General features: G+C 36.9%; 1 protein-coding gene across 1 annotated transcript in view; it reads left to right on the plus strand.

The window, feature by feature from the left end:
* Positions 1-23,817, plus strand: part of THSD4 (thrombospondin type 1 domain containing 4) — a 312,812-nt gene that overhangs the window by 234,465 nt on the left and 54,530 nt on the right. The window contains exon 7 of the mRNA XM_009280340.2: positions 6,276-6,480. Coding sequence (XP_009278615.1) covers positions 6,276-6,480 — 205 coding nt within the window. The remainder of the gene's footprint in view (positions 1-6,275; positions 6,481-23,817) is intronic.

Raw genomic sequence — 23,817 nt, forward strand, 5'->3', positions numbered from 1 at the left:
TGAAGATGTCCCTGCCCACGGCAGGGGGGTTGGACTAGATGACCTTTAGAGGTCCCTTCCAACCCAAACTAGTCTATGATTCTATCAAAACCCTCAAATCTCTATCTGATAGAATTCTAAAATACTTTACCAAATGGTCTTTGTTAAAGGCTTAAGAATGTGGGCAGTCTACTTTATTTCTTGCAGTCACTGTTAGGAGTATATGTGCCCTCTGTGTTGAATTTCTCTAGAGTCATATATCCTGTTTTGGATCTTAATCCTTGCTTGTTAATTTAAAGTCCTTTTAAGATAACCTATGAAAAGTGTCTGTAGAGTATTTTACCTTCTGGGTAATCTAAATAATCTGTGTTGCTTCTTTCTTGCCCTTAATATATACATCTAATGACTCTGCATTCTCTGTCTTAGGTGGCAGACTGCATAAGAATAGTTCTTACTCTATGCTTGAATCTCATTCTCTGTATGCCGTGCAATCACCATTCCATATCTCTCTTCAGATTAAAATAATATATTATTAAGACTAAGCTATTTCATTTTATAGTTGCTAACAATACAAATGAAGCTAGGTAACAGCAAGTGAGAGCTAAATATTAATAGAGAAGTATCTAGACACTCTTACAGGATGTCTTTTTTCTTTTCTTTTAAATCTGTCTATTTTCAACACAAACTAATGTGACAGGATATGTGTGCTAAAATTAATCATTCCCCATGTTGATAATGCTTCATGGATTACCCATTTGCTTTGGTAGTTTTGTGTCAATATGCAGATTTTCTTACCCTGATGTAGTATTTTTCTAATGTAAACCACAGAGTATTAGTTTCTCCTCAGGTATCTGGATACTTAAAAGGAAAAGAGACTTTGGAGGATGTTACTTTTCTTGTTCCTTAAATGCAGTGAATAATTAATCCTTAGCATTAGATCCAGTAATTTTTATGAAATATTTCCTGTCAGTATAATATTTAATTAATTCATGTAATCCTGCTTCTCTGTAGAAGCTACATGCTATTAAACAGCTTGAATCCCAATATATTCAAAATATGTTTTTGCATAATTTGATACTTTATAGAAGGGAAAAAAGGTAAATATTTTAACTGCAAATTAGAAGACTGAAAAGATATTATCAGCTAGCAAAGGTAGTTTTAATGGTCTTGGTATTTCATTGTTTTTGTTGGATTCGCTATCAAAGGATGTTGAACTATTTTGGAAGGATGACCAGAAGTTTGAGAAAGGAGGTGTGCCTAGTTCTGATACTGTTACATTATACCACCCATAAGACTCATGTACCAAGTTTTTCAGAACATGGAGAGGAGAAACAGTAGCTTAAAAGTAAAGGCATCATCTCTTGTAGTTGACCACCAGAAATCATCCACTATGCTGATAGTTAATCTCAATACTTCTATTTATTTCACAGGGCAGATGAAAGAATACCTGTTTTTTGGTGGCTAAATCAGCGATACCAAGTTGGGGGAGATGTAGTGTTGCTCAAGCAGAACAGCAAATATGATGGCTTCCATGAAGCTCTGTTTCATACGACAGTAGCATATAAAACTTAATTAGCAGTAGCCTCAGCAATTTGTAGAACTAGGATTTATTGATAATACACAGTGTCAAAGCAGGTCTCCCACCAGTAGCCAGGTATTCTTCTGCTACCCACTTAACTTCTTTCGTGGTGTTTTAGGCCATGCACCTTGCTTGAATACTTTTCTCATATTACCCTGCCTAACATTTCTTTAGCAGCTGGATCAGCTGTGGTACATCCATAACTGTCCCTGACCTTTTTCTTAGAATTTTTTACTTATACTTAAGTATGAATTCTAGTAAACGTTTTATTCTTCTGCCTTCTAGCCCCATGGATGCCCAGACTCCAAATCACTTATGTATTCCAACTTTTAGCTAACTACCTGTCAATAGAACTAATTTTTGAAGTTAATTGTGTTAATATGCTACAACTCGTAACTGTGGCTTTCCTACCTGATAATATAATGCAGCTAAAGCAACGGAAGCAAATTATTGTCATGTTGTATTATTTATGCCACTCTACCACATAGATCACAATTTTTAATAGAATCATTTAGTACTGGAATTGTAACATCTGTTTTCCATTTCAAGGATCAGCACTTCATGTTTTCAAATGCCTGGCACCAGCTGCATTCTATTGTATACATAGTCCTAAATCCCTATTAAGTCCACCACTGAATATTTCATCCAGATTGTCCCTTGTTTCTCTCAAGGGTTTTTATTTAAATTAATTTTGGCTTACAGTTGGCTGTAATTCTTGAACAGTGTCTTTCATGCTAACTTGTAACTTAAGAGTTTCTTGAACCACTTTGCAAAAATAGTTGAGCAATACAGAAGATGTATAGATAGTGCAAGTCAAAAGTACCTCTTCTAAGAGAGAACACTTTGCAAGAAAATGTTTTAAGGGACAGATGTGTTCTAGACCTCCTTATATTGATAGGCAAGCAGTAGTCCTGTCCAAAATCCTTTTGGTGGGCAGGATGCATTTACCTTTGTCTTCTCGTTCACCTCGTATTCACAATCCTAATATTTTTACATTCATAGTAGGAATGTTGTGTGTGATGTGGCTCGAAAAGTGACATCTGCTTTTGGATTCCTTAAATGTGTACTACATGATGAAAACCAACTGTGAATTCTTCATTGACCAAGGCTGCCTTTCACCATTGTGAGAGTGTACTGGCCTGTTAAGTTGGGTGTTAATGTATTTGGCACCCACTTTACATCTCAACCTTCCAGAGTTGTACAAGGAGACTATCTGAGATTTCAGACCTATCTGCTTATCTAGCATAACTTCTAATCTTTATATCTGTTGACATAGTTAAGATTTATTCATGTTCCCACAGCAAATATTGGAAAGAACACTCACAGTGGATTCCAGTTTGTATCACTTCTTTCCTTAACATCATTTTTTCTTGCTGATGTATCACACTGTATTAGGCAATGTGATAAGGGGATTTATGTTTGCTGCGTATACATGTGCTTAAATGTAATGAATACCACATCCTGAGAGAAGTTAGAAGTTGGTTCGTATTTTTATATGAATGTATGTTAGCCAAGTAGCAAGGTGGTACTTCTTAAATTTATAGTCATAACAGAAAAAAGAAAAAAAAATGCTGAATTATCTGTTCAGTACAGTTGCATGTATTCTACATTTTTGGTTAATTTAGGTGAATTCTGTTTACCAGCCTAGTTCTACAAGGATGACTACCATTCCAAATCTCGGCACAGCTTCAAGCGGCTGTTTAAAATCAGAAAGAAAACAGAATCAGCTTGCCAGAAAGGTGTTTCTTTCATCTTCCCAAAATTACTCTGGACCATGGCCCAGGACATCCTAAGTATTGAGTCCTGGACCAGTAACAGGTGTCTGATCCAATATGTCATGACCTGTCAGTGCTAGAAGTCTGTGCTTTATACAGTTAGAAAGGGAGATTCCCATAGAACACGTGGGACACAGGCTTGCTATATGATATCCTTGCTGGGTCTGGAAATATTAGAGAGTACACAGTCATTTTTATACGCCCGCCTAAACTCTGTTAAGCAAATGTCAAGGTTTTCTAGAATGTATTAGTTATAACTGGCCTTTTCTTCTGAAACCTATGCAATATTCATCTTTACAGTACATCATTTCCATGGAAGCCTCAGTAGGTACCCCAGTAAAGATTTTTAATTTTTCTTTGTAAAATCTTATTTTGTTGCTAAATACCTGTTCTGTTGGTATGTAAAATGCATATATAAGTGCACTCTGCATAATATGAATAGTTTATTTATATCTTATTATTTATTGTATTTATTATTTTATTTATCTTGTGTTATTTATTTATTATCTTATTATTTATCTTATTTATATACTTGTGGTTCTGTAGCTTTTTCCTCATTGTCAGTTGCTGGTTTCAGATTATTAGGTCCTTGTCTCCAGTAATTCATTCTTTGTATCTTTCTCAGTCATTTCTGTGCAAGAGTATTTAAGCATTGCAGGCACTTTTTGTGACACATGCTCCTTTTACCCTATATGGGAAGAATTCCAAATAGTACAGCCAAAGATTGACAGCTGTTTTGTATGTCAGTCAACATTTGACTAAGAATGACATGTGAGTTTAAAACAGGGTTGATACTTATTTGCTACAAAGGAATCCCATTTGTACTGGTTGGTTGTGTTTCTTCTGTGAAAAGTAGTTCTGTTCAGACTGACCCACAGTAGCTCTGCATTATGTTCTCAATGAATAAAACACACTTTTCTCTATTCTCTTTTGTTTTCTAAGAGGAAGAAAATTCTGTTAACCTCTGTGGGACTCAGTAGTGATGGAGAACACCATTAAACATTTATACTAGCGATTCATATTGTATAACACCTCATACTTGAAAGGATTCCCTCCATAAAACAACTTGCTGGCAGTGGAAATTTCCTGAAAGTCACTGTATAATGTAGGCTAAGTACCACTACATTTCCGGCCAAAAAAGAGATGGTAGAGAAAGTGTAAATACTATCAGCAAAATATCCTTCAAGGAGGACTAGTACAGAGATTAATCGGTCATTGGGCACAGCTGTCTTAAATTTAGATCACTCACATTTTTCAGATTGTTTCAGCAGGTCTGAAATCATATTGTATGATTTGATATAGTGACATTTATAATTCCTATGTTTAAGCAAATGCATTACTTTGTTAGTAATGCATTTTGAAGCAAAACACAAAAATTGAACTCGTACATGATTTTAAGATTTCCGCCAAGCAATGCAAATGCGAGATGTTAAACCAAGTGTTTCTATTTGAATCCAAAACCTCTTTGCAGTCATGCAACAATCTGCTCACACTAGATTTGATAGGATGGAACAGATTTTTAGTTATCAGGTTTTCCCACCATTGAAACACAGAGTGCTCGGGAATCTTCTTCATTCTCTTGCTTCGTGACTACAAATAGGTATCGTTGTCAAGCTCCATATGATCCTGGCAGTGATGAGTTAGATGGTTTTATCTGTGTTTCTTGGATAGTCTTAAAAAGATGTTGGGTGTTAAATATTTGTATTGGAACTAAGCAGACTCTGGCTTGCAGTTTAGAACATTTTTCGCAGCAAGGGCCAAGCGTTAATATTGGGAATAGGAAAGAAATACAGTGATGCCAAGGCTCAGGATACTCCCTATGTTGTAAGTTGGTGGGATCAAAAAATTCTTTTTCTTCTCCCTCTTACTTGGATGTTTGCTTCCAGGAAAGATCATAAAACAATAATTAACCATTTTTTCATCAAGAATTTTGCAAGAATTTGCAAATATTTTTGGCAATTTGAAATAATAGAACAATATTCTGTCATTTATTTTGAACGTTTTCCATCAAATGATTACATTTCATAAAACGTGATAGGCTTCTGTTCTACTGGCTTATGTAATATTTCATTCTTATCTGAATGAGAATGAGAAGTTCTTTTTCGCATGTGCCAGTTAATCATATAGGTAGGTGATAAGTGTTCATCATAAATGTTATTTAAATTCTGTAAATACAAAACAGCAAGATCAATGAACAGAAAATGTTGCTGTAAAAGAGGAGATAGTCTCTACAGTATGTGCACTTTTAAAGTGCAGTAAGTTGGAAAGATTTTTTTTCTGGTTTCTGACAAATCTTTAACATTTTTTTCTGCCATTTAATTTACATTATTTTAAATTATTTAATTTTTTTTTAAACTGTCCTGTCCCAGTGTGTGTTACTGAGTGGGTTGAAGATTTTCTACTCAGTGAACAGGAGGATCGCTTCTGTAACTGTCTAGATGCAGTATAAAGACTCTTTAGAAAGCTCTTTCGGTGAGAATAGGCTCAGTGCTCAATTTTAGAGGTGATTAAGATGACACTTTATATATAAAGTAGTTCTGCTTTTGTAAAAAGCCCATTTTGGATCATAACAAAATCGTAACTCTTCACCTCTTTTCTGACTAGAGCTACAGGAACTATGTTGTTAGGAGAGTCTTTTCTTTCAGCTGAGGAGGGTGTCATCAACAATGATCAATGCATTAGTGTTCTTTAGTGTGTTCTTGTATTTTTGGTAACAGGCTGTAAAAACCTGTCGGCTAACTTGAAATCCCCAAGTCTGTGAACCCTCTGGTTTTTATTGCCTTTTTGCATACAGAAGAACAAGGGAAGAAGTTGCTGAAATGCTAATTCACAAAATCTTTTCAGGATTGAATGTCCTCTGAAAGTCATACTGTCCTCAGTTGTTATATCTGAAGTCTGCAGTTGTAAGATCTTGGAAAAAGAAATCTTATTTTATTTTGCAGAGCATTGGCTGTGACGACTATCTGGGTTCAGACAAGGTGATTGACAAGTGTGGAATATGTGGAGGGGACAACACTGCTTGCAAGGTTGTGTCTGGAGTTTTCAAACACACACTAACAAATCTTGGCTACCACAAGATAGTGGAAATTCCTGAAGGAGCTACTAAAATCAACATTACTGAGATGTCAAAGAGCAACAACTATTTGGGTAAGTTGCATCTCAGTGAATAAAGCATTCTTTGTGTGCTAGTGCAACTGGGTGGAGGTTATGCCAGGAAAGGCCTTCTAAGCAGTGTGAAATAGATGTCAAGAACAAGCAGGAGAAGGGGGGGGGGGGAATCATTAAACAGGCATTTTGATCAGAACTAACTGGCAGTTTATAATTCTGTCTTGATCTCGCATGACAAACACCGTAGACCTGTTACCATCTACTTCCCTGTCCGTCTGACTTGGCTTTGGTGTTTCCTATTAGTTGGTTCCGCTGTGCTGATTACGCTTCCCACATCGTTAACCTTCTCTGAGTGGTCAAGAATCCAGCCAAGCGGCATGCTCATTTATGTAAAGTGTATCGAGGCTGCTTGAGGAGAAAAAAGCATCCTCTGATTACCTAAAAAATTCAGTTCTTTTAAAATGAAAGTATATCAAAATTGTATTGAGATAACGTGATATTGAGGTGGTATCCGCAGAATGCAAGGTCATTTGTACAATTGTTTATTCTGAAGCAGGTCATTAATTCAAAACCATAGAGGATCCTGGAATATTTATATTAACATCATAGCATCTTGTGTTATATTTCTAGATCTGTCTAGTGTGCTCAAATTAGAGATTATGGGGAATTTCTACAGATCTGTGTCTCTCTTGTGTGCATTTGTGAACTGTGCCATTCCCTGTTGTAACCTCTCACGTTCCCAGGTTACAAAGCCCTTCGTTTGCCTACATTTGTGCTTCTGTTTTGGAGCCAGTTCTGCTGAATGGACTGGAAAGATTTGTAAAACCTGCCCCTCGCCCTTTAATTTCTCTTCACCTGTCAGTCCATCCTTAGATCTGTCTTAAAAATTACCACAGCAAATAATAAAAATGGAGCTACACAAGGCCTTTCTTGCTAGCTTGGTGTAATTATTACTAGAACTATCTAGCTGAACTGGAAGTTTCAAATCCCAGTACTCTTGTTTGACAGCTGCTTTATCTCACTTCTGGCTGGTAGGCATCTCAGCTACTGCTCAAGTACAAGAAAGGCAAGTGCTCATTATTGAATTGCTTGTCTCGTCTGTTCTGCTTTCTGCTCCTTAATTCCTGCTGGAGCTGTTCTACAGAAACATTTGCCTGTAGATGGGAGTTTATTATGGGGAACAGTCTCAACTGTAATGTGAACTCCATAATTTTACCAAAAAAGTGACTCTTCAAAAGTGAAGAAATAATATAAGCTACCCACAGTCCAAGAAAACCAAATGTTCTGCACCTCTTGTAGGGTGATCTTACCAGTTCTAATTTGTCCTGGTTTCATCCAAATGTATTTTTCATACATTATATACACCTATATACACTAGCATTCATTTTTTCATGTGAACGATTTGTATAGCATCCATCAACGCTAACTTGTTTGATGGAAAAAACCCAATAATTCTATCTAAAGAGCTTCCATAGATACTTGTACATTCAGTAGAAAATGGCTGAGAATGCAGCTTACTTGTTGGCAGGACGGTGAAAGTAGCTACGTTACTAATATATAAAATCATGGAGTTGAATGTAATTTTTCTGTCAGATTTACATGCCAGCATCTGAAAACAGCTGGCAGAAAAATTCCCTTAACTATGTTAGAATGTCCTGAGCCACTTGAACATTTTTGAAATGGGCAGGACAGAAAAAGAGTAACATTTTTGCTTAAAAATAACCAGGCTGTTGGCATGTATGGGAAAGCGGCAAAGTTTTTCTTTCCCATGCTACTCCTTATCTCCTTATCCCCTGAGGTTTATGCTATCATCTTTTCTTTCTTTTTGTTTGTTTTTTTTTTTATCCGTTTCATATGTTTCATTTTAAAGCTGCTGGTATGGATTTAGTCTGCTAAATTTGCCAGCTCCCTCCCCTGTTAGGAATTCTTGAGGCTGCAGTTCCAGCTAGAAGGACTCCAGCCTCTCTGCTTACACCGTTACGTGATAAACTTGGTTTATTGAGGCAGGTGAGTTGCACCAGTACAGGAATGAACATGTTCTAACAGATCAGAAAACTGAAACTAGAGAAAGGTTTATCAAGCAATTTATTGGACAAGTGAAATGGTAATTGGGAGGTTGTTTTTTGGCATATTGGTGGTCACAAATTTCTCACTGATAAAACAGCATTCAAAATTTAGATGTGCACATTTTTATAGAGCGCATAACACTGGTAGAGCTGGGAAGCTTGAAAACTCAGATCTGGTACTTACTGGTTTCTCTGTATTTATGGTAATAAGCAGAAGCCTTGAACTTTAAAAATAATAATAAAAAAATCTTAAACTCATCCTTATGCTGCAGCAGCAACAAGAAAAACAACCCAGCAGCCATTCCTTTAAGCCTGTAGTTGAATGCTTTGCAAAACTGAAGTGTCAGGTCCCTGTTCTGTCATAGTCCAGCTGTAGCCATCGGAGCTGCTTGTAAGCAACATTCTTCTTGTTGCAAGGAGGGTAAGGTAGTTGCTTTTGGTTTTCCTTTCACTTTGCACAGTTTATGGTTTCTTCAATTCAAAATCATAAGTCAGCTCAAGGTCACTAAAATTCTTTTAGATGGTGACAGCAGATGTTTCTGGGAATCTGAGTTATTCTGCTTGTCTCTGCTCAGGAGACTGTCTTGAGTTCCATGTGGTTTCATTAAACAATTTTTACAAAGCTCCACACCTTTTCACTGCTTTGTCAAAAGTACTAAGCAAAAAAGCAGTCAGGAAAGTGTGTTTTCACAAGGAAGTATTTCTGTAAAATCAGGAGGTACTGGAAAAAGCAGGCAAGAATGTGAGGTTTCTTACCCAAAGAGTTTCAAACTCAGCTAAAAGTCATCCAAACATTTGAAAGCTGCTCCATACTGCTTTTGTAAACTTTTTTGTAGTAATCTATTGCTCATTGTTGCAAAACCTGTGACCCTCATAAAAAGCATAGTTCTAATGGTGATGCTGAAGATGATGGTAGCTTATTAAGGTTTACCAATTGTAAGTATTGCATTTTTGGTTTTTGCACACAAGTTGGAGTGATTGCAGAATAAAATTTATAAGTTCTTGCTACTTGAAAACAATAAACTCCTGTTAAAAGAAAAAACATGACAGTGGTATATGAAGCTTTTAGTGTTTCTGGAACATGTCATTATCTGGGTAGTCAGGATATTCAGATTAAAGGAGACAGGCTACTTCAGTGGTTGTTCAACTGGTTGTTCATGTAACTTTATAATTAACATTTCACAAAAACTACAAAATCATAGATTCCTTGTGCATCTAGTGATCTATACTATTTTATTTCTGTATACCTTAAAACCCTTCAACAAAATAGTTTGTGTTTTCTTCTGCTTATGTTTTCTTTATTTGGGTGTTCTCCTGTTTTTGAATGAATAAATTTCATACAGCACAAACATAATCTTTTCTTCTCCCTGCCCCCCCCCTCCCCCCCATGTGCTAAAAATCCTTTTAGGTTTTCCATTTCTTGAAGATCTTTACTGTAGGAAGACTGTTGGTCTGATAAAGGAAAATATTTTAACAGTCAGATTGAGAGTGGCCTGCGACATTAATTGGTGTTTCTTAGTAAGCCAAAATGAACTACCTGCAATAGAGCCATAAGACAGATCAGAAATTCCCCAGGAAACATCTTGTATTTTTTCTTGTGTGTGTGTGTGTGTGTTCGGAAAGCAAGCAGTCCAGTTTTGGACTGCTAAATAATAGCTATTAATAACTATTAATAATGTATTAATCAGTCTATATATTTACTCTAGTATTTTTTTTTACAGTTAGAAGCAAAAGCTATGTATTACAATTTAGGTTTAGACTCTATGAAGTGTAAACAAGGCTGTACAGTCCTAAGCTATGTATGGAATGACTTGCTTCTCAAAGTAGTTTTCAGCAATATTTTCTTACTGGCTGATGTGTTAGACCTTTCGGCAACAGAACTGCTGACCTTGGACAGACTTTTCCATTGGCAAAGCACTTCTGTCACATGCTAGTCTTGTACAGAAAAGAGACAAAGACATACTTTTTATCCCACTGGTAATCATCAGCTGGCCAGTTCTCATACACTGAAGTGGGAAGCTTGCCACTGAATTAAGTAGGACCACAATACCTTAAGTGGGACCAGTACGTTACAGCACTTATGCTGCAAAACATGTGGTTTTGAGTATAAATACTTAGCATCTTTGGGATTGGGATTTGGGATAATGGCAGAATTTTAAAGCCAAATGACATGAATCCGAAGTGATTATTTGGAAGGTGCTTTTTTGTATGTTGGGTCTTGAGAACCTAATTCAAAGAAGCTGGTTGTTATCCATAGCCTCAACAGCAAGAGAATCTGATGGGAAAGAGGTATCAATAGTAAGAATTAAAATTTAGCTTAATACAAGAGTGAAAGATACAATGGTTGAAAATGCATTACTTTTGAAATACACTTACCATGTGTAATGAACTTACTCTAATTGGAAAGAATCTGGTAATGTCCCGTAACTCAAGCAACAGTTTGTTTCTGGAGCAGTTGTCTGAATCTGGAGTCATATGACTTTGAGACTCAGTTCTGCAAACGGTACCAGACATACTGCCTGCTATCGTTGGCAGTAGATGTTTATGAGATATCTTATGAAAGGCAAAGTATATACGTTAGAGTTTTTGCAAGTCTCTTAACATTTTGTGCCTTACCTGAATACTATTTACTACAAAGATGTTTCATAGTGAAATTTATTTCATTGCTAATTGTAAAGCTCTTTACAGTTCCTTCAGGGAATATATTATGTATTTCAATTTTGTTTTTCATGGAATCAAGTTATTTCAGCCACTAAATGAGATAGGGAGATCTTTGGATCTAATCCGTTTTCCCTGCTTTCTGTAAAATGATACTGTGCTATTCTAGTATCTTCTATTAGCACATGCCAGTATACAGTATTTTTGAGTTACACATTAATATTTTTTTTAACAAAAGTCCAAGAGACATTGATAGCATTCTTGTGAATATTGGCGTGCCTGAACATGAACATGGATTTAAGGAATTTGTTGTAAGAAAACAACAGTGGCTGATACTAAAGGGGCTGTGAAAAGATTCTCTAAAAAATATTTTGATTCAGTATTCCCTGCAGCAGATAACATTCAAACAATATGTCTCATGATGAAATATTGTTAGCAGCTCTTGAGCTTAAAATAACGTTTTGAAATCAGTTTAGAGATTCAAATTTACAGCAAATAAAGGAATTAGATCAGAACACTGGCAGAGAATTTAGAAGATAAACATTGTTAGAGGCACTGCTATATCACATGATCATATGAAAAGTTTTATAATTTATATATTAGCAATTAACTCATTGATTTCCTTCATGTGATGCTAATTAGATCAATTAATACACATTAAAATACACATTTTTTAAATTGCTCTTAATGATTTTTTTTTAAATACAAGATTAAAAAGGTTTCTGTGCAAAAAAATTTGCAACAGATACTATATAGTAATATGGAGGAGAGGATGTGTGTTTGAATTTTCAGGGCTTGGAATGAACATGCAAGAATATACCAGAGGAGGAAAGATTTTCTATTTTCTCAATTACTTTATATACAAGGGATCTGCTTGACATAAACTTCTGTTACAGTGCTTACGTGTAGTGCTTAGGTGTGCGCTGGGTTCAGTGGCTGTCCCAAATAAGTAGTGAGAGCTCTCAGTGCACCATTGGTAATTCTTACATTTCTATTCAGAAACAAAATCTGCAGTTTTTTCATTTGAGTTTACCAAGTGCTGCAACCCAAAGGTATGCTATTATGTATGTTTATTGTGATGGACTTGTGAAACCCTCACAAGGACTTTGACATTGTATTTCTTATGGTGTATATTATTGAGTGCATCCCTGTATGTGTCAGTCTGTGCATTAGAGTTGGAGTGTGTATCTCATGTACAGCTTACTGAATGCATTACTTATAAACTATGTAATTACAATATCTGGATTAGAATAACTGTTTTTTTTACCTTTTGTCCTTGGTCCTCTTGCCTGTTCTCTGCTGGAGTTAAACAACAAAGACATTTCTTTGTACAGACAACAATGTGCTCCAAACTGTGAAGAAAAGATTTAAGGAATCAATTCTTAAATAAACTGAAATTCAGCACAGCAAGTTCAAGCCGTAAGGAAATTTCAGAGTAAATTATTAATATCTGAAGAGGCAGTTAGAACCTCTGTGTAAACTTAACCAGAACATTTTGAATAATATTCCTAAAATACGCTTTTTATGACTAGGAATCCTAGCAAATCTGTTGTGCAGTTACTTCCTGAATACTGAACTGAAGAGTCAGGAAATACTACACAGAAAGAGGAACAACTTGGTTTTTTGGAAAATGTTTGCAAAATCAAGCATTCCTATAAAAACATGGTAATGGTAATATCAATTGATAACTCCTGCGAATTTGCTTCTGCCTTATCTGCTTATTTCCACTCTCAGTCTTTTCCTTCTGTGCTTCATATTTTACTTTTGGTTTGATATTTTCTGACTCTACAAAATTGGCCATTAATAGAAGCTTAACCAATTTTTGGCCACCTCAAAAGGTTCGATTCTACGTCAGTTTTGGAAGAGACCTGATGAGCAGAGAAGATTCTAATTTTTTCCACTTCACTTAATTCAGTTTAGTTAGCATTGGTTGCTTAATTGTAGATATATTGATTATCTGAATTAATAATAATTTGAATTAATTGCTGTCTGCGTGGCCATGCTTTAATTCAAAACTAACACAGGTCTACTAAGAGAGTTGTCTTTCTCAACATGGATTTAAAAACAGCCTCAGTACTGAAGTGTCTAATGCTGACCTATCCAGGAAAATGCTTTTCCATGACTGTTGTTTTATGCACAGAAGCTCAGAGTCTGATCAGACAACATGCATTTTTTAGCAACTACCCAGTCCAGTGCATGTGAGTTAATATTACACTAATTGCTGACAGATTCACTTCAGGATTTACGTTTAGACTGCATGTGCTGGCCTGAGACTCTCAATGGGTTGCATTTCCTTAAGCCAAAAAGTTAGGTCCAGTATTGTGGTTAGTTGGTCATGGCAAAACTTGTTTACATGGGTGATTTTTGATGATTTCATGATCTTCCTCTGCAAACTGTAGTTTCAGTGGGTGTGGGGCCTACAGCCTACTCTTACTTTGGGTCATGATAATTACCTTTAACATAGCCAGTCTGGCTACCACATTCTGTTTGGAGGATTCAAGACAATGGTGAAGAGGCATGAGGAGTCTCTGTTTTATGTCTGCAGACGACAGAAATCTTAGAAGAATATTCTGTCAAGAATTTTTGGGTCAGTCTGAGTTTGGATCTTGCCTTCTGCGGTCATATTCCTGTCACAATGAGCGTGGTTTTTCCCTATTAAAAAAGTCATAGCTAGGATGAAGTGTTCACTGTGGTACATTTAACAGTCTTTGTACTTTCTTCTGTATACTAATTGCCTTATTGATAACATTCTATTTATTAAACCATTCCTTCCTAAAAGGTGATGATAGGTTACAGGACAATTGCGATTACTGCTTATGCTTTCTAGCCACAGTTGTATGTGTGTTGTCACGTGGGTTAGTTCATTATGGGATTTGGAAGGCCTTTTCTGTGGAGATGCTAGATAAACATCTGGGACACACAAAGCCAGGGAGAGCGTAGATCTTTCACTTGTAAAAGCCTTTAAAAGATAATGATTTTTGAAAACAATATGAGCTTTTCATCAAATTTAAAAGAACAAAAACAGAAAAATCCAGCACTGAAGAATCACGGTGGGACAGCTTCACGTAAGGTATAGGATGGGAGGCAATCTAAAATCCGATGTAGACACTCCTGAGGCTGTAAAGGGGATTTCACTTACGATCTGATACAGTGCTACTTGAAGTCCTTGCAGGTTATGTCAGTATTTGACCTTTGGAGTTCAGCCTATGTTTGAGGATAATGCATGTGTAGGTAAGTTATTACGGAGAATAAAGACTGTCACAAGTTTGCTTCTAATGCAAAAGAATAATTGGAGGCAGTATATTAAGACAGACAGAAATGTGCAATAGCTATCTTTCTAACACTTCTTACCTGAAGATCGTTACTAAGATGCCTGGTTCTTCATGCACACACACCAACATTTACATATCCTTTGAATTATTGTCCTTAAAATAGTTTCAAATTGATTTTCTGCAGGGAGAGTTTCTTTCACTAAATAAATGTTCATCTTATTGCAGCCAACATGTATTACTTGGCTAGGGTGATCACTTACTAAAACCCTTGAAGTTGTTAAGATTTTGGATGAAATTCAACCCTGGTGTTAATGAATTCAACTCCACTGAATTCAAGTTGCACAGGAGTCTTACCTAGTCTAATGACCTATAGTTGAACCAGAATATATCTAGGACATTATTCTTTGCTGACCATATATTTTTTCAATACCAGTGTTGCTTAAATAATTACATTCTAGAGTTTCTGGCAAGGTTATCTTATTATAGTAAATTCCAAGATTACCTTTTCCCTTCTGGCTTCATTAAACAGCCAGCTAATATCTAACACTCTGTATAGTGGTCTGTAGGGTTCCAGGCACATTTTGAAAACATAAAAAAGAAATGCTTTCTCAAAAGCTGGTTTATTCTTTTTTATATATTAAGTGACAGCTCTTAAAAAAAGGCAGACCGTGTTACTCGTCTGGGTGATGGGAAGTACTCTTTCCCCTGGCCTCAGGAAAGTGGTTAAGCCTTAATGGCTGGGTTAACTTCTGTATCACAGCTTTCCACCACTGTCTTACAGAACAGTCTTCTGCATGTCGCTTGCCATTGGTGTTTTAACTTACGAGCTTCTAAATGAGATTCTCTTTGCTTGCTGATTGCGGGAGATCTGCTGAGAGATAGCCCTGAGTTGGGGTGCTGAGCAAGAAGCCGGGATGCCTGGCCTGGGAGACTGGTGGCTTTCCATCTGGCCTGAACTTCAAGGGGAGTTCTCAGTGTTGGTGCTTTTCTAGGTAAACGGCTTCCTGGCCTTTTTTCTCTTTTCCCTCTGCATCTTGAAGAAGAATATGAATATTTCTTTCCAGCACCCATTGGCTAGGCTTTTTGGCTCATACCTGCTCATTGATGACAGCGGTTGCGACCAGTGTTGGAACTCATAGAAATCATGTTTTCATTTCCTGTGTTTCCTAGCTCTGTTGTCATTTGACGCAGGTGTTGTTATGTTTTTTTTACCATTTGTTTGTAAGCAATGTTCTTATAAAAACAGCTGTCACTACAGCAGTGCACCAGCTGAAGCCTGCTGTTGCTTTGATGCTCTGCCCTGCAAATACATCATCTGAACAACAGCCAGCAGCAATGAGTCCCACTGAGGTGCTTGTTTCATAAGTTCTGTATTAAATGAATGTTTTTTTCCTTCTCTTGAAATACGGAAAGGTTGTTTTTAAAGGAAGGGAAGGGGATAAAGAGAAATATGCAAAATAGTGAGAGGGAACTCAGAAAGGCTGGTTGTTCAGTTTGACTTGTAAAGCACCCAGCAATCTGGTTGCTTATATAACTTTGCAAACCCCCTTGGCCTGGAAGCCTCTGGAGGACTGACTCTGCAAGATTTTCAGTATCTCCTGCTTCTTGTCAGACCCCAAAAACTTTAATTTCAGTCTTTCTCACAGTGTTTTGATTATACTTCTGTTTCCGGTTATGGACAGAACCAGGGGACTTGAATGCAAAATTTCAAAGAAAATGCTTTAAAAAATGAAAGAGATGGTCTGTTTGAAGGGTTTTTATTAATCTGAACCCAATTAATGTGAACTTCTTAGAACTCAAAGCTTTAGATTATTTTTGTCTTCTAGTTGATGACCAAACCATCAAGTAGTTTGCATGAAAATACTCGTTTGAACATTGGTCTTAGTGCACAGTGTTTGGAATATCAACACATGGTTTGTTCAAGGCTTCTTAAAAAAATCTAAGCTCTTCTGAGCAGCGTGTGTTAATTGAGCATCTTACGATGCATACATTTCATGGCACTGACCAATATTCAGTAACATGGATTCTCCTCTCGCTAATGCAGCTGACTTTCTGCCTTCACTCCATTCTTCCTTTGTCTCTAAGATGGCCAACAAGGGACCATTTTGGAAATGTCATGTGCTCTTTGGAAGTCGTTAGCTTTGTGAGTTGATTAAAGTCCCTTATATGTAATCAGTTGTCGTTTTACCTGGAGTAAACACTACTTTGACTAAGGATGTTCTTTCTTTAAAATTGTGATCAAGGTGTAGTGATCTTACCTTGCTAGTCATGGGTCTGATACAGTACTTTTCTCCTCTTACCTCTTACAAATTTTAATTCAAAATGAATTTTGTACTCTGACTTAGCTATACATAAAGAATGACCAGTGTCAGTCCAAATTCATAAACTGTCCATAGGCAAGTTCCCAAATCACATGAAGACACATTTCTTCCTTTTCTTGCCAAGAGGAGAGGTTGTTACTAATTTAAATAGTTGTTCCAATGCTACACAACAAAACTTAAGAAAAAATAGTTGGGAACCTGGTTTCAATTGTCGTAGGTATTTCTGTACAGCATTCTTTGATTCCTTAATCTTATTTTATTCTGAACAAAATTCTCTTTTGGATAGCAAAAACCTTTCTTTGTTCCTTAAGTGTCCCTTGATCTAGTCAGATAGAATGTGTTCTTACATCTTTGTCTGATTCTGTAAAAAACATATTTTCATCTTTTTTTTTTGCTGTTGCTTCTCTTACTTCCCTTTGAACTTCTCAGTTTCAACATTTTTGTTTCTTACCCTTTTAAAAATCTGTTAGTAAAATAATCACCCAGTAGAAATTCTACATGATTAGTGGCTTCATGGTTGGATCCAATAAAGAGATTTCATCTGCGGAGAATATTTTTATATTGCAGCATTAAATTCCAAAAGAAATCCAAGTCTTTTCTAATACACAATATATATGGGGATTTAAAACTTGATTTATAGACTGTGTCATGAAGTTAGTCAAGGGAGATTAAACTTTATCCTTTATTTCTTAACTTGGCCAGTGTCTTTGTTTTCTATTGAATATTACTTCAAACACTTTGTGTCAGAAAAATTTGGGTGCTTAGAAGCCTTAGAGACCCAATCTTCCTTTCATATTTGTACCCATGGCAGCAGTAGTTACCCCACAGTCATTTATTTTATTTTGTATCTGTGTTATAATTAAACTGCTGTAATTCTGAACATTTTGGTAGCGTGGCTGAGAGTTCTGGGTCAGGTGAATGTCTGCTGTGAGATTATGAACTTGTTTTTAGTGAGCTACTTAGCAAAGGTTACCAGCTCGCACTGCTAATCTAGACATGGCTTAGGGACCCTGAGGTAGAAAAACCGAGTATCTGTTGAGCACCGGTAACCACGAAATGCTAATAAAGGGATTTATTAAGGGCATGATAGTCCAGCTGCAGCTAATAGGCATTGAGAGGTTAATAACTCAGTCCATCTCATTCACCTACATTCACCTATAACAGCACTTCTACTGAAGAAAATAATACACAGCTTTGAGTCAGCATGCAGTCAGTTGGCGTAAGTGATTGCTATGGCATAAGGCTACAGCTGTTTCCCCCGCACGTTTAAAACTCTTTATCTGTAGCTAGTACCGAGCAAGGGACATCTGAATGTAACTTAAAATAAGGATTCTGTGTAGCAGTTTCACTGAAATTATGGGAGGTAAACCTCAGGGAAGAGCAAGAGCAGGGCTGTTCCATTGAGCAGGAGGACTCTAACCAAAGCATGAGAACATCTAAATGATAAGGAATACCAGAGCTTTGGAAAACTTGGGAAAGAGATACGTTTTTATTGGCAAAAAGAGGCCCCATCATTTGTCTTGTAAATTGCTTATAAGGACCTAAGGCAGCAGTGTCTTAGTGTATAATGTATCTGCAGATGTTCAGTCAGACTACAGAATAAAGATACCTTCAATAAGTGGAATTATAAGTTTACTGTTGAATTTCTGTCATAACACTTCATCATTCTCTTTTAGGTTCATATTCTAGAGGACTGGGGGGATTGATTTTTCCTTAAGTGTCTGGCAGAGCTAGAAGAGGTTGTTATATATCCAGACGATAGTTCCCTCTGATTTTTTTGTTGTTCTTACCAAATACTTTTTCTTTCCTTCCCCAAGCCTAATTAATGCAGGGGAAGGCCAAGCCATGGCGATTGGTCTGAGCTTAAATTTACATTACAAGCAGACAATACGTTTCTTCAGTTGTCTTCTGCCAGTAAAAAGAAGACTGAGAAGCATGATGCAGTCTTAAATTTGTGTTAAGAGATTGTAACTTTCCAACATCATTTTCTGTTGCATTTTTAACGAAGTGGACTTTTGAAAAAAAGTCTCCAATGTGTCAGTTGAAAAAAGCATGTAATCTTAAGAACTTAGCGGTTTCTTCAGTCTGTATCTATTGATACAGTGAGAAATTAATTTTTCTTAGAACCCTTGTCTCAGTAGCACATCATAGTTCATTCCTAAAGCTTTTGAGTCTCTAGTTCAAAACAGTTCTTCATGGATTGTTTTGAAACTGTTCATACAGTCCTAATGAGCAACAGACCTAGTTTATTGTTAACTACCAGTGGTTAGCTCTATTAGAGGGAGAGGTATTGTGCATTGAAATGGCAAAGTTTGTCATTTATTTATAAGCAAAGGTTCACTGGTTTATGAATGAAACAGAGTTCCCTCCCCATGCCTCTTAGTGTGGGCTCAATTGTGAGTGGTTGTGCAAAAGACAGATTTTGGAGAACTGCAAAGGAAAATACAGGATTTTATTCCATTCTGTTAGTTTGTGAAGAAGTGTCACGTATTTGTAATTTAGTATGTTGCCATGAACCTTGTAGATAGTTTAAATAAAAAAGATAAATGTGGGAAATTCTATTATTTTGTTCGGATTAACCTTGAATTACGTTGTACTGATGGTGGCCCTTTGGAGTCCTTCTTTATAACAAACTGCGTGTGGTAGTTCATGTGTCAGGAGAGGTGTGTACTCGGAACCCAGGGAGAAGTATCTCCGATGACCATACAACAAACAGAAGTAGTGTTTTCACAAGCTGTTTAAGATGGTGCAGCTTGCATCTTTGTTCTTTGCCTTTATTTGTCTTCAGTTAACAGACTGTGAAATGAGCATACTAACAAGTAGAACAATGTTATTGTAAAAATAAAACCAGACAATTTTTTCAGAGATTCAAACACTTAAGAAAACAGCCATGTGACTTTCTGCATGCACCTTGGAAGATGAACGTTATTTTGTATTTATTGATGATCAGGTGAGTCTGACACCTTAGGATATTTGATACTCTATCCTGCCAGAGTCATGTTCCTGAGTTAGATTTTGTTGGCTAAAGTTCAAAGTTAAACTGAGAAACAGAGCAAATAAGGAGTCTTAAAATTCACTGTTCTCTCTTGTTTTTCAGTTTAGAACATGTGCTATGTCTTTAGCATCTCCATCTCCATTGCGTACACTTTTGAAGCAAAGGTGGAATCAGATGGAATAGTTTTGTTCCCACCTTGGAATGTCTCTAAAGATTCGGGAGGAATAAACAGGGAGTGTGGAATGGGGTGTAAGCGTTTGCATTTTGTTTCAATATCATCCCTAATGCAGATGAAGCAATAACCATTTAACACTTTTCTGGAGGTGAATTGAAGGCTTTTTTCAGTCTGTTAGCTTCATCAATTTTATGCAGAAAACAATGGTAATATGGTCAGGATTCCTGTGAAGTCCAACCAAAATCAGGCATGTTGGAACCCAGCTAGGCTTCAGAATTAGTTAGATGCATCTCCATTGCCCTTAATTCTGCAGGTGCTGATGCGTACTCTCTAAAGAAGCTTAGAGACCCTCAACTCTCCTTAGTATTAAAGAGTTAATAAGTTATCTGTTAGATTGTAAGGTAAGAATCTAAAATTGAGAGAGCTGCATGTTAAAACAAAGGAATACAGTGACAGAGCAGATATAACATTACTGTGTAATGAAGTCTAAACTTTTCTTTAGTATTTCCTTGGTATATTTTGTGTATACATCTGAGGATGCAGATTTTCCTGGTGAATTTAGCGTCACTAGTCATGGACTAATGCTGCTTTCTTTTCACTTGGTTGAATTGTGCCATTTTCATTTGCTATATTTGAATTTTCATCATGTCTTAGAGGTACAATGAATTAACAAGACTGAACAGTAAGCCCTGACTATAGCATCTGCTCATATGTGAGTCATCTGTTGCTCCTTCATTCTGGTATACCTACGTCTTAAAATTGGTACAATATTGTATATGTAGAGTCCAATTCCTGTTGGATTTAGATTTTAACAAGAACTAATAACTGTTATGCATTGCCACCTGCTTGTGCTTTTTCTTCCCTCCTCCAGTATAAAGCAGGCATCCTGTGGCTTTCTTCCCTTGAAAACTGAAAAACAGCTTTTAATGTCTGAGTTGCAGTTCTCACCTCTTGTTCTCTCCTTCTAAGGCAGTTCAGCACCACCACTTGCAAGGGTGAAATTTCTACTCTCCCTAATGGTGCAGAATAATGGAATAGTGGAATTCTTTAGGCCTGCGTATGTGCTGACTCTGGCAACTTAAAACCTTAAAAATACACTATGTAGATGAGGTTTTCAAGCAAATGTTTAATGTTAATGGTAATGTGTTTAATTGGTCTAAGGTACTTAAGAGTCTGAAGTACAGATTCTGTTTTGGCATGTTGTGAGTCAGATAAATTATACCAATCTTTTACAAAGTACTGGGTTTCACAATGGAGATGAAAGTGAGGGTGCTACCAAAGGTGTTGCATATTTGCATCCCCAGCAGAAATGACGGTGGATTCGAGTTAAATATTTATTTTGAACCTTTTGACTGTCATGATCCGGCTTTCTCGGAGTCCAAATCAATATAAGAAAAATCCTAGAACTGATCTTCTGAGGGAATGCAGTAACAGGCCAGACCTTTCATCTTGTGCATGGTTTTGCATACATAGTGCCTATGAGTATAAGCAGAGCTGCCTAGGTTTCTCATTCTTTGAAAGGCTCCCAGGCTTTAATAGACCATTAAGATGTTCCAAAAGTATTTCAAGACGCTGCCTTTTAAAATTAATAATAAATAGCAGTATAGCTGTTTAGTGCTTAAAATCCATTCAGCATGGTAAATAGTTCCAGAGGGAAGGTGGGAACAGTTACTAAAACTTCTTGCTGTGCAAGGCTGCCCTCCTTCACCTTCTCTCGGTGGTGTTTTCTGTTGAAATCCACCAGTGTATGGGTTTGTATTTCATGCCTCCATCCAGAATTTGGCTGTTGAAACAAAAGCTCCTTGGTTCTTTGAGAAAATCGTCACAGAAAGTGCTTCTTATCTTCAAAGTGTTTTTCTGACATTAATTAATTGGATCCTCACGATCCTGTGAGCAGGATAAGGAGCAGCCTGAAAATGCCCATTAAGCACTCCTACTGCAATGAACTGTATTAAACACTTTTGGAGCCTCGCTGGATAAAGTGTTTTTTCTACTGCCCAAATAACTTTAAAAGTGCTTGAAAAGAAGTGCACAAAAATTAAAAATGCTTTTGAACTTTCAGCAGACTTTTGGGCCCACGTGCTTGTGGATGTAAAAAAGCTGCTGTTCAAACAGGCAGGGGCAGATCCTCAGCGGCTTGTAAATTACAATGGTGCCATTGATTTCATTGGAACTGTGCTGCCTTAGACGAGCTGAAAGGCCTGGCTCTTTGCTTGGGAAGTAAAGCAATATGTAGTAACACCTGATTTGAATAAAGAGTTTTAAAACCTAATAATAATAACAACAACAGTAATAATATCTGTAATGAAGATATACTTGCAAACACATGGAATACATTTTGTGTGAGACAGTCAAGAGAAAGATGCATTAAATGAATGGAAAAGAAAGGCAAAACAAAATAAAGTCATTGGTATTTGTGGATATATCCTAGTAAGAAAACGGAAAATACTTTATCTCTCTACTGAATTACCAAAAATTCCTTTCTCTCTCAAGTGACCATTATCCTAAACTGTATCTGACAGTAAGTCATTGTAAAGGGAACCAATTTGTGTTTTGGTATTTCGGGTGGGGTTTGTTTCTGTCTTCACTGAAGTTAATCAGGAAATGCTGTTAACCACTGAAGTGACTGTGTGGGTTTTCGATAGGATTATAAATGAAAAATATGCAGCGTTGAAACTCACTGGACTTGGAATATATGCATATCAATATCGCCCAGAAAGATCTTTAGTATTTAGTTCGCATTGTCAATTCGTGGTCAGATATTTTCCCTAGGAGTTATGGTCCTTAAATAATGTAAGTATGATATTTAGTTTGAAAGTAAAATAATTGTTAATTAAGTAGGCTGTGAACTTGGAAACACTGAAACAGGGATTGATTAAAAGAAGACAGATAAATAGGTCATACTGAAGACTACGAATAGCATTTGAGTCTGCCAGTTTAAATGAGAAATGTTACTTTCACTGTATCGGATTTATGGTATCTTCCTGTTTAGCGTAGACAGAAAGGAACCTAAGAGATGGGAGAAGAGCTCTTGAATAGATTATTAATCTGCCGTGTTTGGTATGTTACTTAAAGCTGAGGTTGCAGTAACATAGTGTCTTTTTTGGTCATTGGCAACCAGGGTGACAGTGGGGATTTTTGTAGACAACTCAGAGTAGAGCGATATTTCTTGTCTTTGAACAGGTTTCAACATGGATATGTTGGTGGCTCCCAGGCCTGTATGTATGCATGCACAAACACAAATTAAGAGACTACAGCTTTTGGGCAATAGGTATAGATCTTTATTTTCTAGAAATTTAATCCAATTGTGTTGCCCTTTTTCTGCTGCTTTAATATTCCTCCCCTGCCTGAGTAAGCATTGGAAGCCATCATTGGTTATTGATTGGTGCATTGAAGACCTTACGCTGTTTACAGCATCAGTTGCTGGATAAAGTGCTAAGCTTCCTGCCGTACTCCAAAGTGAGAGTGATGGGAGAATTCTGTGTCCCAGAGTGATTAACGTTTAGCTCGGTTTTGATGAGGTGCTGTCGTGGTTTAATCTCAGTTGGCAACTAAGCACCACGCAGCCGCTCGCTCACTCCCCCCCCGGTGGGATGGCGGAGAGAATCAGAAGGGTAAAAGTGAGAAAAACTCGTGGGTTGAGATAAAGACAGTTTAATAGGTAAAGCAAAAGCCACACACGCAAGCAAAGCAAAACAAGGAATTCATTCACTACTTCCCATGGGCAGGCAGGTGTTCAGCCATCTCCAGGAAAGCAGGGCTCCATCACGCGTAACGGTTACTTGGGAAGACAAACGCCATCACTCCAAACGTCCCCCCCTTCCTTCTTCTTCCCCCAGCTTTATATACTGAGCATGACGTCACATGGTATGGAATATCCCTTTGGCCA

Source organism: Aptenodytes forsteri, unplaced genomic scaffold, assembly GCF_000699145.1.
Source record: "Aptenodytes forsteri isolate BGI_AS27 unplaced genomic scaffold, ASM69914v1 Scaffold83, whole genome shotgun sequence".
Classification (NCBI taxonomy): Eukaryota; Metazoa; Chordata; class Aves; order Sphenisciformes; family Spheniscidae; genus Aptenodytes; species Aptenodytes forsteri.